The sequence below is a fragment of the Lynx rufus genome, unplaced genomic scaffold, assembly GCF_022079265.1.
Source record: "Lynx rufus isolate CCGP_SWC_20201006 ecotype Redwood Valley unplaced genomic scaffold, mLynRuf1.p SCAF_5, whole genome shotgun sequence".
Taxonomy (NCBI): Eukaryota; Metazoa; Chordata; class Mammalia; order Carnivora; family Felidae; genus Lynx; species Lynx rufus.
In genome coordinates this window covers 93,733,267-93,752,919 of record NW_025814867.1, presented here as the reverse complement: position 1 = coordinate 93,752,919, position 19,653 = coordinate 93,733,267, and the positions used below count along the sequence as shown (strand labels likewise).

The 19,653-nt window shown below is 38.6% G+C and overlaps 1 protein-coding gene across 2 annotated transcripts; it reads left to right on the top strand.

The window, feature by feature from the left end:
* The first annotated feature begins 212 nt into the window (after nt 1–212).
* On the top strand, nt 213–18,584 carry TEX55 (testis expressed 55). Of its 2 annotated transcripts, none has more exons than XM_047100259.1 (4): nt 213–1,777; nt 2,341–2,505; nt 4,771–4,830; nt 17,241–18,584. In XM_047100259.1, the coding sequence occupies exons 1-4, from the start codon at nt 578–580 to the stop codon at nt 17,289–17,291; spliced, it is 1,476 nt and encodes a 491-aa protein (XP_046956215.1). In that variant the 5' UTR covers nt 213–577; the 3' UTR covers nt 17,292–18,584. The 2 variants fall into 2 exon arrangements, with proteins under 2 accessions (XP_046956215.1, XP_046956214.1); XM_047100258.1 differs by having other exon boundaries at nt 4,768–4,830.
* Nucleotides 18,585–19,653: the final 1,069 nt, after the last annotated feature.

The window sequence follows — 19,653 nt, the reverse complement described above, 5'->3', positions numbered from 1 at the left end:
GAGAGCCTAAAGCCGAAGAGCATTCAGCAGAACCATTCGCTAGCACAGTGCCCAGCACTGACCCCCTACAGGAGCACCTGCGAAAAGACCAGGGTCGTCCGACCGAGCGTGGATCTGATTGGGCGGCAACCGGGAGTATGCTGCCCCCACGCGATCGGCCGCCGCTTCCTCCGCTAACACGTCGCCGGCGACTAGAGGAGCGGTACCTGGGCGATCGGGTTTCACGCAGCCGCCGGGAACCTCCACTCGAACGCTGCGGGTACCGCTCTGGGGCACCGATTCAGAGCCCCGAGCTTAGCGGCTGGGCGGTGGCGACTGCCGCGTGTGGTTATCACCTTTTCTCAGGAGAAGGCGTCCGCCCGGCGCTCGTGTCCGCACGGCGAGTCAGCGGACTCGGCACTGGCGGCCCGAGGCAGCCCAGACCGGGGCAGGGGCGGCGCCCGCGCACCCGGAAGAGTCTGTGCGCCGAGGCCAAACAAAGCCCTGGAGCAGCGACGTGCGCGCCCCTGAAGGTCACCTAGGCGACCAGCTCGGCCAGACCCACAGCGTCTGGCAACCTAGACCAGCAGGGCAGAAGATGGAAGAACCTCTCAAAGAGGCTCCTCCGGAGTCCTTGGGACCTGAAAGCACAGCCAAGTCCCCAGATGACAGCAGGACAGACAACCAGGAAGACAACTGGCAGAACCAGCATGAAGAAGAGGTAGATGACCAGAATGATCACAGAAGGGCTGAGCAGGCTGCCCAAAGAGTGTCTGGACAGACTGACCATAAAGTATATGAACCCACTGGTGGCCAAACATCTGATCAGGCTGATCTCAGAACATACAACCGTGCTGATGTTGCTCAGGGTGGTGCATTTGATCAGGATGACCAAAGAATGTATGAGAAGACATCTGGCCAAGCCCATCATGACAGCCAGATGTCTCTTCTGCATGAACAAAGAACTTCCCTACAGATTGAACGCAGAAGGTCCAGCCAGGCTGAAGGAAGGGCTGATGGACAGATTGACCGCAGAATGTCCAACCAGACTGAAGGAAGTTCTTCTGAGCAGATTGACAGTAGGGTGTGTAACCAGTCTGACCAAAGAACTTCTGAACAGATTAACCATAGATTGTCTGTCTCATCTGAACCAAGAGCCTCTGGACAGATTGACCACAGAATGTCCAGCCAAGCTGAGCAAAGAACTTCTGAACAGATTGACAGCAGATTGTGTGGCCTGGTTAAACGAAGAACTTCTGAACCGATTGGCTATATACCGTCTAACCAGGTTGACTCCAGAACGTCTATAAAGACTCACCACGAAGTATGCGAGGAAGCTATTGAACTAGCTGAACAGCAAACTGCTGACCAGGCTGAAAGTAACGCCGATCACCTTACAGTGGACAAGACTGACTCCAGTGACTATTACAAGGTTGACCACTTAACGGATGAAGAGAATTACCCCAGAGAAGACTATCTGGCTGACTATGGAGCACCTGGCCAGTATGACAGAATATTTACCCAATCTGGTGGCAATAAGGAGTCCAAAGAAGCTGAATTCAGAGTAGAACCCTGCAAATTTGAGGCCAGAGGAATAGACCAGGACAGTTCCCCAGTTTCAACTGAAACTGACACAGAAAGTGTAACTGATCTGCAAGCATTTGACTCATTTAATACCAGATTCACCAGTAACTTCCAAGCAAAAGACCAAGCCTATTCCCAGAGATTTCCCTGTATCTCATCCAAGCTGGACTATACCATCGGTCAAGAAAAAACTAAAGCCACAGAAACCAAGCCTGTAGGTTAAAGGGGCATTTGATACCACCTGGGAAATTGGAGGCCAAGCCAGGGGCCTAGTGTGGTGGTATGGGGGCAGGACAGGAAGAGGGTGCATGTTGGATCAAAGATGAGGAATAAACCTACACATAATGGTTTATTCAGGAAGGGCAGGAGAAGGGTGGGAAATAGATGGGTTGCGTCTTCTGCTACTGGAAGGCCATTCAGGAAGGATCAGTGAACCAGGATTCATGAGTCTTGGTTCTGCTGCTTGCTGTGGGGCGCTAAGTCATTTCCCTTCTCTGGGCTTCTACCAAAGAAAAGGAATTTGGAGTCAATTGGAGGTCCTTGTGAAGGGAAAAGTATTTGAAGTAGATTGGAGATACCTTAGGTAGTTCCCAGGACTTGAGGTGCATTATATTGTCAGGAGGATCAGCCAGGTTTGTCATCATAATGTATCTTATCTCCAATTCCTGGTGTCCAGGTTCCATCAACACCAGATTCCAAAGATAAACAGCAACAATAACAACAAAGCTTCCTGGGGCTTTTCCATTTATTAAAGACTCTCTGGGGGTGGGGGTGGAGGGTGTATTTCTATTGCAGGATGATATTCCAGAATACCAAGAAGGAAAGAGGCCTCTTGGATACAGTCAGACTTCTAGGAGACAATTCCCTCCTATCGTATACGAAGATCCTTATCAAGTTGCACTACGATACATGGAGAAACACCACATTCTGCAAATATTCCAGGTAAATCTCTCAATCCCTTTCTTTAAGAGCGAGTTTTATAGTAATTACAATGTAAAAAACAAACTTGGACCTGGATTTTAGAGGTACAAGAATGGCCTTTGTTTATAAAAGGGATATAATCTCATTGAGAAGTCAGTAAATGCACTAAGATGTATTCAACCAAAAGTAGTAAATGATAAACACCAAAGAATGCTACTTACCATGATGTAAAGCCCTTTAGAGGGATTAGAGATCAGGCAGGTTAGTTGATATGGAAAAACATGGCCAAGGGTTAAAGTTTGAGTCAGACTGGGAAGGAAGGACAAAATATTGGCAATTGAGAGAAAAAAAGCTTTTTCAGCCAGGTATGTAATACTTTCAAAAGATGCCAACCTGTGACCATCTAAAAACCTGCATTCTTTAGGGGGGAAAAGAAGTAGTGAAAAGTTGCTTTTAATTCTTGAAATTACAAATCTTATTGACCTCCAGAGATGGGGCTGGAGCCTCTTTTAAACTATGACATTTCCATGGCCAATATAGAATTATAAGAGATTATCACATTTATAACATTTTTGGGTTTTGGTGGGTTTTTGTTTTTGTTTGCCTGACATATTTATTTTTATGTTAATATTATTAACCAACGAGGCACATGTGTGTATATTAAAATGTGCACGTATAGTAACTTTGTGGTTAGAAAGGTGGAAAGTAAGACTGGCCCATCTCAAATGAAAACATTTAAACTAGAAAAAAAAATCCACTCTACTGGAGAAACTTAAGTTTAAAGAAGTAGGGTATGGGTTAAGCGTCCGACTTCAGCCAGGTCACGATCTCGCGGTCCGTGAGTTCGAGCCCCGCGTCAGGCTCTGGGCGGATGGCTCGGAGCCTGGAGCCTGTTTCCGATTCTGTGTCTCCCTCTCTCTCTGCCCCTCCCCCGTTCATGCTCTGTCTCTCTCTGTCCCAAAAATAAATAAAAACGTTGAAAAAAAAAATTTAAAAAAAAAAAAAAAAAGAAGTAGGGTATGGAAGCAAGAGCACAAATTATGCCATCTGTTAGCCCAAAGCTTCAACCTAACTTTGCCACTTCTCATCTTTGTGATTTGGAGAAAATTAATAAACAGTGAATCTCAATTTCCCCATATAAAACAGAGATGAGTGATTTTACTTCATTAACCCTGCTCTATGCCTTTTCTTTCTTAAAATGTCCTTTTGTGGGAGAGTGCTAATGGCTGGGTTTTCTGGCTTTAATCAAAGAACTACTAATTATTAAACTGAAGGAGGAAAGCTGTTGAAGAAAGTACAATTCAAATTATTCTATAATTTTCTTCATCTGCCAAGGAAAAATAATACTTGCTAATGCAATGTGATTGTAAGAAAAATTAGTTATCAAATATGTGCTCAATAGAAACATATATGAAATACATAATTGGCATGGTGCATTTAACGGATGTTAAGTATTTTATACCTGGAACTTGCCCCACTGTTATTCCCTGCAAATGAGAATTCTGCTTATACTTTATTCTGATGTTTTGGGTTATTAAACAAGAACAAAGTATGGAAGTGAATTTCTGAAGTTTTGTATATGTTTTCTCGTTTATCATTACAAACACTAAATATCTTTTTCACCTTTTAGAATCAGATGGCTCACAGGGAAGTTTCTATGTAAAGATATATAGTGTTTTTAATTTATTCAAAAGGCTTTTCTTTTAAATAAAGGGATTAATTCACTAATTTCTCAGTCTAGCAAAATCAGAATTCTCAAAACAAAAACTTTGTCCAAAACTGTCTCAGTACCTGTTTGATCTTGGAACTAGAAAAGTATCCATTGCTATTATTGCTAAATTTTTATTCCTCTAAATTTTACCATAATTTGCCTGATTTTATGAGTAGTAAGAAAGTAATTTGTCACTTTGTAGAGATACATGAATTTCTTTTTTTTTTTTTTAATTTTTTTTTCCAACGTTTATTTATTTTTAAGACAGAGAGAGACAGAGCATGAACGGGGGAGGGGCAGAGAGAGAGGGAGACACAGAATCGGAAACAGGCTCCAGGCTCTGAGCCATCAGCCCAGAGCCTGACGCGGGGCTCGAACTCACGGACCGCGAGATCATGACCTGGCTGAAGTCGGACGCTTAACCGACTGCGCCACCCAGGCGCCCCATATACATGAATTTCTTTAAAAGGCTATGGTGCACACTAGGTCAGTGCATGAGATTTCTTCACATATAACCTAACCACATTACTTTAGTTCAGAACCATAATGCCATGCCTCATGCTCTTTCTCAGCAGATCACTGAAAACTTAGTCTATGAAAAGCCAGAGGACCCCCTGAGTTTTATGCTGTACCAGGTATGGAACAGGAGAAAAAGAACAATGTTTTAATTCTATTTATTACAATAAAGATAGCACACATACACATGTACAAAACAAGACATGTACAACTCACTAGATTATCATGAAGGGAGCACTTAAAAAAATTTTTTTTTACATTTACTTATTTTTGAGAAACAGAGTGAGACAAAGCATGAGTGGGGAGGGGCAGAGAGACAAGGAGACAGAATCTGAAGCAGGCTCCAAGCTGTGAGCAAGCAGTCAGCACAGAGCCTGATGCAGGGCTTGAACCCACAAACTGTGAGATCATGACCTGAGCTGAAGTCAGACGCTCAACCGACTGAGCCACCCAGGTACCCCGTGAAGGGAGCACTTTTAAAGCGTTGAATGCTAATGTCTTTTTAGCGCTAGCTGTTTTGATGGGTAAATAGTAATCACTGCAACTTTGATCTGCTTTTTCCTGATTACTAAGGCGGTTGCATACCTTGTCATTTGTCTATTGGCCATTTGGAAATAACTTCTTTTTCTATGGCATTTTTTGTCTTTTTCTTACTCATTTAAAACAGTTTTATATGTATTCTAGAAAATCATACACCCTTTGTTGTGTTTGTTGCATGTTTCTTCTCCCACTTTATGCCTTCCCTTTTTATCTCCTAAAGGTATCCTTTGATAAACAGAAATTCTTAATTTTGATATAGTCAACCTTAACAACCTTTTAAATTTATGATTATCACTTCTGCTGTCCTGTTTTAGAAGTGTCTCCTTAGTCCAAACTCCTGACCGTAGCCCCTTATATTATCTCAGAAGTTTGTGGAATTTCTTTGGCAGGGTGGAGGAGTTAAATTTTGTTTATTTTGTCTTTGACATTGATCTCCAGTCAATTTGGGATTGATTTTGTGTAGGCTGTGAGGAGGGGTCAAGTTTCATTTTCTGTTCTAAGCAGACATCCAGTTGACCCAGCACCTTTTATGTAAAAGACTATATGTCCCATACTGCTTTTTATTTGATTCTGATGGTATATTTGTCTATCCTTGCTCCATACAAGATTGTCTTAATTCATATGCCTTAAAATAAGTCATAATGTCTGTCAGAACAAGTCCTCATATCTTATTTTTCTTTAAAAATATCTTGGATATTCTTAGGCCTGTCCATTCCCATATCAATATTTACAATTATTTGTCAAGTCATACACACATACACAATCAGAAGCACACACTGCGGGGATTTTTACTAGGGTTTCATTGAATCTGTAGATCAATTGGGGAAGAAGGAATAGCTTGACATGATGAGTGTTTCCAGTCCTTTATCCTCTCCATTTATTTATGTCTTTAATTTGTCTCAGTATATTTATTCTTTGCACAAAGGTTTTATATATTTTTGATAGACTTATTTGTAGGTATTTTATAATTTTGATGTTATTGGAAATAGAATTTTTTAAAAATTTCATGTTCTAATTCCTGGCATATAGATATACAGCCAATTTTTTGGTTGATCTTATATCCAGCAACCTTTCTAAACTCAACTTATTAATTCTAAACATGTATTTGTAGATACTTTGGGTGTTTCCATATATAGTCATATCATTTACAAATAGTGACAGTTTTATTTGATCTTTCCAATCTTTATCCTTTTTTCCTCCTTGTCTTACTGCATGTATTATGTATCTTTTCTTTGTCCCTTCAGATCTACCTTTTTCTCTTTTCTGTTGTACAAAGTAGCTAATCCATATGGACTAGATCAACAGGCTCTCATTCCTTCTGACTTCCGGCTGGGTTAACCCAATGGGAAACCTAGAGGAAGATTGGAAGCAGGAAAGAAGGTGAAATCAGGTTTATTTCCCTGGCCTTTTCCCTTATGATCTGTCTTGAGTTGTCTGGAGGTCACTGCTCCTCTCAAGGCATCTTTTTACATGATTCTTTGTTTCTGAATTCCAGTAATGTCCTCTCTTCTGACCTTCGAGGTTAAGAGGTTAGCTCCACTTTTACTGGTTTTGGGTTATTGTGTTATCTCCTGTGACTCCCCTATGCCTAATTCTTTTAAATAAACCCTTTCTGGATGAATCTTCATTGAATTCTTCTTCTTTTTTTTTTTCAATGTTTATTTACCTTTTTGAGAGAGAGAGAGCGAGTCAGAGCGTGAGCAGGGGAGGAGCAGAGAGAGAGGGAGACACAGAATCTGAAGCAGGCTCCAGGCTGAGCTGTCAGCACAGAGCCCGATGCAGGGCTCAAACTCACAAGCCGTGAGATCAAGACCTGGGCCGAAGTCAGATGCTCAACTGACTGAGGCACCCAGGCGCCCCTAATTCTTCTATTTTGAATGTGCCATCTATTTCCTGTCGGGACACTGACTGATATAGTACACTAGTTAGGGATCTCCAGTAGAATCAGTATTGAATTGAAGTAGGTACAGTGGTTCACCTTGCTTGCTCTTGATCTTGTTTTAAAAAAGTTTTCCCTTTTTAACTATTAAGTATGGTGTTTGCTCTGTTTTATAGATACTATTAATCATATTAAGGAAGTTCTCATCTAGTCTGTTTTCTGAGAGTTTTTCATCATGAATCATTAAGTTTTATCAAATTATTTTTCTGTATCTATTGTGATGACTGCGTGATTTTTCTCCCTTACTTTGGTAATGTAGTAAACTATATCTACTTTCATTTAAAAAACTTTTCAAGCATACGTGCAGAAAATTACACAGATCAAAACTGTACATCTTGACTAATTATCACTAATTGGGTAAACCCATGAAACCACCAGTCAAGTCGAGAGATAGAACGTTACCAGCTCCTCAGAATCCCACGTGGCACCTGAGTCTAATCACTACCCTTTCTCTTCTATAAAATAACCACTATTCTGACTTCTAGATTAGTTTGGCTTTTTTAGATTTTTGTGTAAATGAAATTAAATATTATGTACTATTTGGTGGCTGGCTTCTTTTGATCAACAGTATGTTTATGAGATTCATTCATCTTATGCATATTCATTCCTTTTCATTTCTGTAGTTTCTTTTTTTTTTTAATTTTTTTTTTAACATTTATTCAGTTTTGAAAGGCAGAGAGAGACAGAGCGCAAATGGGGGAGGGGCAGAGAGAGAGGGAGACACAGAAACAGAAGCAGGCTCCAGGCTCTGAGCTATCAGCACAGAGCCCGACGTGGGGATCAAACTCACGGACCGCGAGATCATGACCTGAGCCGAAGTCAGCCACTTAACCGACTGAGCCACCCAGGCGCCCCTCATTTCTGTAGTTTCTATTCTGAGTTAGAGTTTTGGTTGTGATGAACAATGCTGCAGTGAACATTTGTGTACTTATTTCTTGGTGCACATGTACATTCATTTCTACTGGGTTCATACCTAGAAATGGGACTACTAAGTCCTAGGGTATTGACATAAGTTCAGTTTTAAAAGATGGCTGCCCAGTCAGAGTGGCCAAAATGAGCAAATCAAGAGACTATAGATGCTGGAGAGGATGTGGAGAAACGGGAACTGTTGGTGGGAATGGAAACTGGTGCAGCCACTCTGGAAAACAGTGTGGAGGTTCCTCAGAAAATTAAAAATAGACCTACCCTATGACCCAGCAATAGCACTGCTAGGAATTTACCCAAGGGATACAGGAGTACTGATGCATAGGGGCACTTGTACCCCAATGTTTATAGCAGCACTCTCAACAATAGCCAAATTATGGAAAGAGCCTAAATGTCCATCAACTGATGAATGGATAAAGAAATTGTGGTTTATATACACAATGGAGTACTACATGGCAATGAGAAGGAATGAAATATGGCCCTTTGTAGCAACGTGGATGGAACTGGAGAGTGTGATGCTGAGTGAATAAGCCATACAGAGAAAGACAGATACCATATGGTTTCACTCTTATGTGGATCCTGAGAAACTTAACAGAAACCCATGGGGGAGGGGAAGGAAAAAAAAAAAAAGAGAGGTTAGAGTGGGAGAGAGCCAAAGCATAAGAGACTCTTAAAAAATGAGAACAGGGGCGCCTGGGTGGCGCAGTCGGTTAAGCGTCCGACTTCAGCCAGGTCACGATCTCGCGGTCCGTGAGTTCGAGCCCCGCGTCAGGCTCTGGGCTGATGGCTCAGAGCCTGGAGCCTGTTTCCGATTCTGTGTCTCCCTCTCTCTCTGCCCCTCCCCCGTTCATGCTCTGTCTCTCTCTGTCCCAAAAATAAATAAACGTTGAAAAAAAAAAAATTTAAAAAAAAAATGAGAACAAACTGAGGGTTGATGGGGGGTGGGAGGGAGGGGAGGGTGGGGGATGGGCATTGAGGAGGGCACCTTTTGGGATGAGCACTGGGTGTTGTATGGAAACCAATTTGACAATAAATTTCATATATTGAAAAAAATAAATAAAAAAAAATAAAAGCTCTCCTCAGAGCAATAAAAATGAAAAAAAAAAAAAAGAAAGATGGCTGCCAAAAGGTTCACCAAAGTACTCTGATCAGTTTATACTCTCATTTAAAGTGACATTGTTGCAGTTTTCTTCATGTATCTTGTGCTGTGGTCCTTTGAACTTTTAGGAATTGGGGACTCATGGTTTTCATTCTACCTGGAAAATTTTCAGCCACTATTTCTTCAAACATTTTTCTGTCCCTGCCTCCTCCTCTAGGAACTCCAATTATACATATAATGGGTCACTTGAAGTTCATTCTCTGTTTATTAAAAAGTTTTTCCCTTTGTATCATTTTAGATACTTTCTATCACTGTGTCTTCAGGTTTACTAATCTTCTGCAGTGTCTAAAGTACCATTAGTAATAAAATGCCAGTGTATTTTTCACTACATACATTATAAGTGTTGTAGTTTCATCCCTAGGAATTTAGTTGGTGTCTTTTCTAGAGCGTTGATATCTCTACTTTACTTTTTTTTTTTTTAATGTTTATTTTGAGAGAGAAAGACAGAGAAAGAGCACAAGGGGGAAGGGCAGAGAGATAGACAGAATCTGAAGCAGACTCCATGCTCTAAACCGTCAACACAGAGCCTGACGCAGGGCTCAAACTCACAAGCCGTGAGATCATGACCTGAGCCAAATTTGGACACTCAACTGACTGAGCCACCTAGGCGCCCCTCTACTTTACTTTTTAAACAGAGAATGCAGTTATAACTGTTTTTATTTTCCTGCTTCTTTATATGCCTAGCAATTTTTTTATTGAGATATAATTGACACATGATATTGTATTAGTTGTAGGTATATGCCTGGTAATTTTTGATTGGTGTAAGATAATTATGAATTTTGCCTTTCTGGGTGCTGGATTTTTGTTGTTGTTTTCCTGTAAATGTTCTTGGACTTTATTTTGGGGCCTAGCTAATTAACTTGGAAAAAGCTTGGTCTTCTCAGATTTTGCTTTTAAGATTTTTTTTTAGAGTGGAGCAGATCAGTTTTCAGTCTAGGGCTAATTAGTCCCCACTACTGAGACAAGACCCTTTTGAGTATTTCACCCAATGCCCTGTGAATCATGAGGTTTTCTAGTTTGACTGGTGGTAATAGGCACTATTCCTGGCTTGGTTCTTTCCATGGCCTCTGGTAGTTTTCTCATATACATGCACTGATCTATATGCAAGGGATTACTGCAAGGGGACCTTCTGCAGATTTCCAGAGTTCTTTCTGTACCATTCTCTCCTCTCTGGCACTCTGCCCTGTGACCATAACTGTCTTGATTTCCCTAAGATTTCAGCTCCATCATCTCAACTCAAGGGTCTGCAGGGTTCCTGTTGGGTTCTCTTTTCCTACACACTAAAGCCAGGAAATTTTCTGAAAACTGTAAGGTACATGCACATTTATGATTATTATGTCTTTCTGATTAACTGACTCTTTTATCGTTATGAAATGTCTATCTTTCTCCTTGGTTATATTCTTTGCCTTAAAGTTTATTTATTGAAGTTTATTTCCCCTCATATTAATATAGCCAGCCCAGCCTTACAGTTTACTTGGTATATATTTTTTCATCCATTTACTTGCAACCTAACAATGCTTTATATTTAAATTGTGTCTCTTGTAAGTACCGCATAGTTGGGTCTTTCTTATCTTTTATGATAATCTCTACTTTTTAACTGAACCATTTAGAACAAGGGTAGGCAAACTGTGGGCTACCTGTTTTTAAATGGCCCAAAAGCTACGAAAGAATTTGCCCTTTTAAAGTGGTTAAATTGGGCCATCTGGGTGGCTCAGTTGGTTAAGCGTCCGACTTCACCTCAGGTCATGGTCTCTCCATTAGTGAGTTTGAGTCCCACGTTGGGCTCTGTGCTGACAACTCAGAGCCTAGAGCCTGCTTTGGATTCTGTGTCTCCCTCTCTCTGTCTGCCCCTCCCCTGCTCACAGTCTGTCTCTCTCTGTCTCTCAAAAATGAATAAATGTTAAAAAAATATTTTTAAATGGGCACCTGGGTGGCTCAGTCGGTTGAGCATCCGACTTCGGCTCTGGTCATGATCTCACGGTTTGTGAGTTCAAACCCCATGTCGGGCTCTGTGCTGACAGCTGAGAGCCTGGAGCCTGCTTCAGATTCTGTGTCTCCCTCTCTCTCTGCCCCTCCCCCACTCATTCTCTCTCTCTCTCTCTCTCTCTCTCTCTCTCTCTCTCAAAAATAAACATTCAAAAAAATTGTTTTAATTTTTTTAAATAAAGTAGTTGAAGAAGGAGGAGAAGAGGGGGAGAAGAAAAAGAGGAGAAGTAAATGAAAGAAGGGGAAGGGGGAGGTGAATTCAGCAGCAGCAACAGATATTTTGTGTACTGCAATGCTAAAATGTGTATTATTCAGCTCTTTTCAGAAAAAGTTTGCCACCTCCTGGTTTAAACCATCAGTGTTTAACCTAATTATCAATATGGTTGAATTTAGAGCTCTCATTTTATTTGTTTTCTTTTTATGTCTTATTCTTCTGTTCCTCTTTTATTGCCTTCTCTTGGATTATTTGAATAAATTTAGTATTCTACTTTAATTTATGTATTGGCTTTAGCTATACCTCCTATTATTTTTTAGTGATCGCTCTAGGAATTACAATATATATCCCTAACCTTTTACAGTATATATATATATATATATATATATATATATATATATATATATACATATATACACACACACACACACACACACACACACACGCACACACACACACATACATATATATGTGTGTGTATATGTATACACATAGAGAGAGGGAGAAAAAAGTAATCTTTTACATTTATCCAGATAATTGCTATTTCTGATGTTTTTCACTCATTTGTGAATTTCCATGTTTCTCTCTGAAATTATTTCATTTCAACCTGAAAAACTTCTTTCAGCCTCTTTTGCTTGCTGCTGGCAGAGAACACTCTTGGTTTTCCTTTATCTGAAAATCTATCACACATTCTTGTAGAACATTTTTGCTGGATATAGAATTCTGAATTGACTTGTCCAGCTCTTAAAAATGTAGTTTCATCACTTTCTGGCCTTCATAGTTTCAGAGGAGAAATACACAGTCGTCCAAATTGTTGTTCCCCTGTATATAGTGTCCCATTTTTCTCTGGCTGCCTTCACAATCTTGTCATTTTCTTTAGTTTCCAGAGGTTTAATCATGATGTTCATTGGAATTCATAATTCTGGGAGTTAGCTCAGCTGCTTGAATCTTTTTTTTAAGGTGTTTTTAAATTTATTTATTGAGAGAGAGAGAGAGAGAGAAAGTGAGAGACAGACAGCACAAGCCAGGGAGAGACAGGGAGAGAAGGAGACAGAGAATCCCAAGCAGGCTCCACCTTACCAGTGCAGAGCCCGATGTGGGGCTCGAATTCGTGAATCACAAGACTATGACCTGAGCTGAAACGAAGAGTTGGATGCTTAACTGACGGAGCCACCCAGGCACCCCTGAGCTGCTTAAATCTTATAAATTTACACCTTTCACCAAGTTTTGGAAGTTGGCTCGGGCAGGTATTTTCCTGCCCCATACTCTGTCTCTTTTCCTCTTCTCTTTTTGATACTCAAATTAACCTTATATTAGACCTTTTACTATTATCCCACAGATCGCTAAATTCTGCTCATTTCTTTTGACTTTTCTTGCTCTCCAGATCAAATAACTCCTTGGCTCCATTTTCAAGTTCACTGGCTCTTCTGTCATCTATGTTCTGCTCTTAAGCCCATCCGGTGAATTTTTTATTTTTCAGTTCTAAAATATCTTTTCAGTTTTCTTTATTTTGTATTTATTTTCTGTGATATTTTATATTTTCTTTGATTTCCAGTATGTTTGACTTTACTTAACTGAACACAGTTATAGTACGTGCTTTAAAAACACTTATCTGATAACCTCAACATTGGATCATCTTGGAGTTGGCATCTGTTGATTGTCTTTTCCATTTGTTTTCCAAAAAAAAATAAAATTTTTTTGTGGTAATGACTTTTAACATGAGATCTACCCTCTTAACAAATTATTAAGTGTACCACACGTTATTGTTGACCATAGGTATAATTTTGTATAGGAAATCTCTACAGTTTATTCCTCTTGCTTAACTGAAACTTTATGCCCATTAATTAGTAACTCCCCATTTTCCCCTGCCCCAAGCTCCTGACAACCATCATTCCACTCTTTGATTCTATGACTTTGCACTTTAGATACCTCACGTAGTGGAATGATGCAGTATTTGTCTTTCTGTGAGTGGGTTATTTTAATTAGCATAATGTCCTCATTCATCCATGTTGTCACATATTGCAGAATTTTCTTCTTTTTTGAGACTGACTAGAATTTTATTACGTGTATGTACCACATTGTCTTTATCCATTTATCTGTTGGTTGACATTTATATTATTTACACATCTTGGCTATTATGAAAACAGTGCTCCAATGATCATATCTCTTCAAGATCCTGATTTCAATTCTGTTGGATAAATAGAGCAATCCCAGAAGTGGTAGTTCTATTTTTAATTTTTTGAGGAATCTCCATACTGTTTTCCATAGTGGCTACACAATTTTTGCATTCCACCAATAGCAGGAAAGGCTCCAATTTCTCCACATTTATTGTCTTTGTTGTTTTGGTAATAGTTATCCCAACTAGTGTGCAATAATGTCTCATGGTGGTTGTTGATTTGCATTTCCCTGATGATTAGCGACATTGAGCATTTTTTCATATACCTGTTGGTCATTTGTATGTCTTCTTTGCAGAGATGTCCACTGAAGTCCTGGGTCCATTTTTAAAGTAGGTTATTAGGGTTTTTGTTTTTTGTTTTACTATTGAATGGTAGGAATTACAATATATATTTGGGAAATAAACTTCCTATATGGTTTGCAAATATTTTCTCCCATTCTGTAGGTGGGAGATTGATTGTTTCTTTTACTATGTGGAAGAATTTTAATTTGGTGTAGTCCCACCTATTTAATTTTGTTGCATGTGCTTTGGGTGTCATATCCATGAAATAATTGCCAAGACCAATGTCATGAAGTTTTCCCTCTATGTTATTTTCTAGGAATCTTACAGTTTCAGATCTTATGTGTAAGTCTTTAACCTATTTTGATGATTTTTATTAAGGATCCAATTTCATTCTTTCCTGTTTTCCCAGCACCATTTGTTGCAAAAAGGTTCCTTTCCCTCTTGTGTATCTTTGGCACCCTGTTGAAGATCAGTTGACTGTATATGTATGGATTTATTTCTGGGATCTCTATTCTGTTTTCTACTGACCTATATATCTGTGTTTATACTGTACCATATTGTTTTGATTACTATAGCTTTGTAATATATTTTGGAATAAAGAAGTGTGATGCCTCCATCTTTGTTCTTTTTTCTCCAGCTTAATTTGGCTATTCAAGGTCTTTTGTGGTTCTATAAGAATTTTAGAATTCATTTTTCTACTTCAACATTTATCAGAAGAATATGGTGGAACTCAGTCTACACAATATAGTATTCATAATAGACTACAACCTAAAATTATTCTACTTACCTGGATGCTTGGGTGGCTCAGTTGGTTAAGTGTCCAACTCTTGATATTAGCTCAGGTCATGATCATATGGTTTGTGAGAACCAACCTCATGTTGGGTTCTGCACTGACAGTGCTGAGCCTGCTTGGGATTCTCTCTCTCTCTCCCACTCTCTCTACTGCACCCCCCCCCAACTCACTCATACGTGCTCTCTCAAAATAAACACTTAGAAATAAAATAAAATAATTCTACTTACAGAAAACCTAGAATATACAACCCATTTTAAGTGGAAAAGATGATTTCTTCCTTTTTGATTTGGTTGCCTTTTATTTCTTTGTCTTGCCTAATTGCTCAGACTATGACTTCCAGTACTACATTCAAGTGGTAAGAGTGGGTATTTTTGCCTTGCTCCTGATCTTAGAGGAAAAGATTTTATCACCACTAAGTATGATGTTGGCTATGGGCCTTTCATAGATGGCCTTTATTATGTTGAGGTAACTTCCTTCTATTCCTGCTTTCTTAAAGTTTTTGTCATGAGAGGGTGCTAAATTTTGTCAAATGCCTTTTCTGGATCTATTAACACAATCATGTGATTTTTATCCTTTATGTTGTGAATATGGTGTATCACATTAATTGATTTTAATTCATAGTACATAGCTGTTATTGGCAGGATTCATTTTTTTAAGTTTATTTATTTTGAAAGAGAGACAGAGAGTGTGAGTGGGGGAGGAGCAGAGACTAGAAGAGAGAGAATCACAAGCAGGCTCCGTGCTGTGAGCTCAGAGCCCGACACAGGGCTCGATCTCATGAAGTGTGAGACTGTGAACTGAGCTGAAATCAAGAGTCGGGTGCTTAACTGACTGAGCCACTAGTTGCCCCTGCAGGATTCATTTTTGAGTGCTTACTCTTGCATATAGGAAGCAGATCTTACTTTTTTGTATAAAACATATGCATTTAAGGTTTTATCACATAAGTTTAACTACGTGGTATTTTCACTTATTTACTTCAAAATAGTTTCTAATTTTCATTATGTTTCTTCTTCAATTCATGGGGTTAGAGACATTATTTATATAAATTATTAAATATTGGATTTTCTAATTTCCCTTTGACTAATGACTTCTAAGCCAATTGCACTTCACTCATAAAACAAGATTTCAAATATTTGAAATGTATTGATTGGCTTTATGATGCAACATATGTTTAACTTTTAATGAATTACTTAGAATTGAAAAAAACTTATTCTGAAATTATTAGGAAGTGTTTTAAATATATCGATTTGACCAAGTTTGCTAAATATGTTGTTCATGTCTTCCAATATGACTGTCGATTTGCCTGTCTCCTATAGTTCTGTTAATTTATGCTGTTTGTATGTACTTAAGATTACGTTATGAGATACATATGAATTAGAATTCTTATATCTTTCCAGTAAATTGAACTACCTTTCATTAAGAGATATAATGAACTTTGACTTCTTGGCTCAGAGTCAATGTTTAAATGACATGGATTTTTCCATCCTTATTACTTTTAACTGACTGTCCTTAAGTTTTAGATGCTTTTTAAATTTTTATCATTATTTAAATCTGACAAGCTTTTAATTTAGCTCACATATATTTGATGTTATTAAAAATACATGTGGATTTACATCTATTGTCCAACCATATGCTGTCTATTAGTTCTACCTGTTCTATTTCTTTTCCTCTACTTTTGCCTTCTTTTATCACTCTATTTTTTTCTATTAGTTTAGAAGTTATACACTCTTAATTTTTTTTGTTGCCCATTAGGATGATTTCAAAAAATTAATGGACTTTATATTTTTAGAGCAGTTTTTAGGTTTGCAGAAAAAATGATCAGAAAGTACAGTGAGTTCTTGGGGCGCCTGGGTGGCTCTGTCGGTTGAGCATCTGACTTCGGCTCAGGTCATGATCTTGCAGTTTGTGAGTTTGAGCCCCGCCCTGGGCTCTGTGCTGATGGCTCAGAGCCTGGAGCCTGCTTCGGATTTTGTGTCTCCTCCTCTCTCTGCCTCTCTCCTGCTCATGCACTGTCTCTCTCTGTCTCTCAATAATAGATAAACATTAGAAAAAAAATTAAGAAAGTACAGTGAGTTCTCATTTACTCCCTTCTCCTTTCCCAATTTTCTACCTCTAATTTTCCCTATTATTGATAACTTGAATTAGTGTGCTACACTTCTTATAGTGATGAGCCAATACTGATACATTATGATTAACTGAAGTCCGTGGTTTATGTTAGGATTCTCTCTTTGTGTTGTGAATTCTATAGGTTTTGGCAAATGTATATGATATGTACCTATAATTACAGTATCAAACAGAATAGAGTCACTGTCATAATAATTCTTTTTAATATTTTATTAGTTCCCCTAGAAATTGCAACAGGTATTCTTGATTTATCAAAGTCTAAATTATTTGCCTTGGTCAGTAGAAGGACTTTTGTAGTTTAAATTTCTATGTATTTTAACATCACAAGATAACAGTAATTCCAAGTCATCCAAAATTTCAAGTAGAAAAAAATTCTTTTTCATTCTCCTCAGGTACAGGAAATGATAGAAAACAGAGACAAATGTGAAACCTACAAAGAATGAATTTCTCCTCAACATTGTTTACAACCCTCAGTATCTACACTATGTTCTGTTTCTCACTCTGAAAAATGATTTTGAATGGTCATTGGTAGTGATTCTGCCTAAATATGTTCTTAATTTTTAAGTAAAATCTATAAGCTATCCACTTCAAAAATTCACATAAGTTACAGATACCTCAGGCTAATCATGCAAAATATATACATGTAATACTTATCCATGCATTGATATTTCAATACTCATTCCTCTAAAGCACTGCATAATAACAAGTTCACAAATCCCAAAGAAGATCAAAAAAAGAATATTAGCTATTTATATGTAGTTCTCATAAAGCATACAAATCTATCATGTCTCCAAACTGTGTATAAAATTTTCAATCAGAAAATGTGTGGAAAATAATTTTTAGCAGCACTTTTTTTCTCTCTTCATGGAGGGTGATTGTTGTAATCTCTTTTTTCTTGTTTCTTAATACCTCCAACATATTTTTACTATTTTCCTATTTGACCCCGCCTGTTACTTTCTGCCATTAGTGGATGTGATTTAATCTAATCCTAGGGATACCTCTCTTCTGATTTTTAACCTACAGCAAAATTCAAACATGTTATACTACTATGTGCATACCTATGGGAGAGGCAGAATCACACTTCCTCATTACCTTTATGAAGAGTATCCACATTGCATGGAATGTGTAACCAGTAGAACTGGTATTTAAATGCAAAAGGCCTTAATATAGTCTGGTATGAGAGGACCTGCCCAGCATTCATAACTGAGATGATCATCTACTATTTTTGTAAGCTGAACCTGTTGTTTAATTTCTATTTCAACATTAAAGAATTGATTCTTTATACTGTTTAACTGCTGACTCGGTGTAATTATGTGGTTGCATTACAATGAATTAAGTTTCTGTTTGTACAATCAAGCACAAATCCTACTTTTTTTTTTAATACCTGAATGTCATTTCTAATAATTATACTTTTTTAAAAATCTCCTAATAACTTCAGAGTTTTATTTAGCTCCTTTAGTTGTCCATAAAACGTGCATGTGCTCAGACTCCACAAATGTTCTCCACTCAGATAAGGAATCTGTCTGTTGATTGTGGGCTAGCAAAACCAGGTGAAAGCTGGATAACCTGTGGGGTAAGTTTGAGTGATGTGACTAAGACTATAATTAATCAGTTGGTTGAACAAAATAACCCAGAGATGGAAGGGCCAACAATATCATTAGTGATCGAAAAGTTGGATGTTATCATTAACTTCTGAAATTAAGTATTAAATTTAGTTCACTGGTTTTCAGCCTGAATACCAGACAGCTTTGATGTATTTCTCAAAGCGGAACACTTCAGACCAGACCATCCCAGCCATCCAGCACTTTGCGTTAGCTTTCTCTGTGATATGTTTCACAAGTGTCATTTTGACCTTTTGCAGTGAGGCAGTGGACCAGAGGGGATGAGCTTGGTATGTATGGTCCCATGGTCCTGTCTGAACACATTTGACAGAAAAGAGAAAGAAGAAAAAGGGAGATTAAGCCTCACTTTCAGTGACTCAGGCTCTCTACTAAAAGAGCTGTCTAGTGTAGGAAACAAATTGAAAGTATATTCAGTTCTTAGTCCCTAAGTGCTAAGAAGTAATCCCAGGCCCAGAGTAAACACTAGAGGTGAGAATATAGGTGGAAAGACCTGTTGGCTAGGAGGGGAAGTAGAGTCTTAGAGAAGGCCTTTCTAAGAGTAAAACTGACAGAGGACATGGCTGGCCATGTGGAATAAAAATGTAATGGGGAATAAAAGTTTCAGTGTCAGCACAGATCAGTGGAATAGACTAGAGACTCCAGAATTGGACCCACAAATGTATGGCCAACTAATCTTTGACAAAGCAGGAAAGAATATCGAATGGAAAAAAGATAGTCTCTTTAACAAATGGTGCTGAGAGAACTGGAGAGCAACATGCAGAAGAATGAAACTAGACCACTTTCTTACACCATTCACAAAAATAAACTCAAAATGGATGAAGGACCTGAATGTGAGACAGGAAACCATCAAAACCCTAGAGGAGAAAGCAGGAAAAAACCTTCTGACCTCAGCCGCAGCAATTTCTTACTTGACACATCTCCAAAGGAAAGGGAATTAAAACCAAAATTAGCTATTGGGACCTCATGAAGATAAAAAGCTTCTGCACTGCAAAGGAAACAACAAAACTAAAAGGCAACCGACGGAATGGGAAAAGATATTTGCGAATGACATATCGGACAAAGGGCTAGTATCCAAAATCTATAAAGAGCTCACCAAACTCCACACCTGAAAAACAAATAATCCAGTGAAGAAATAGGCAGAAGACATGAATAGACACTTTTAAAGAAGACATCCAGTTGTGGC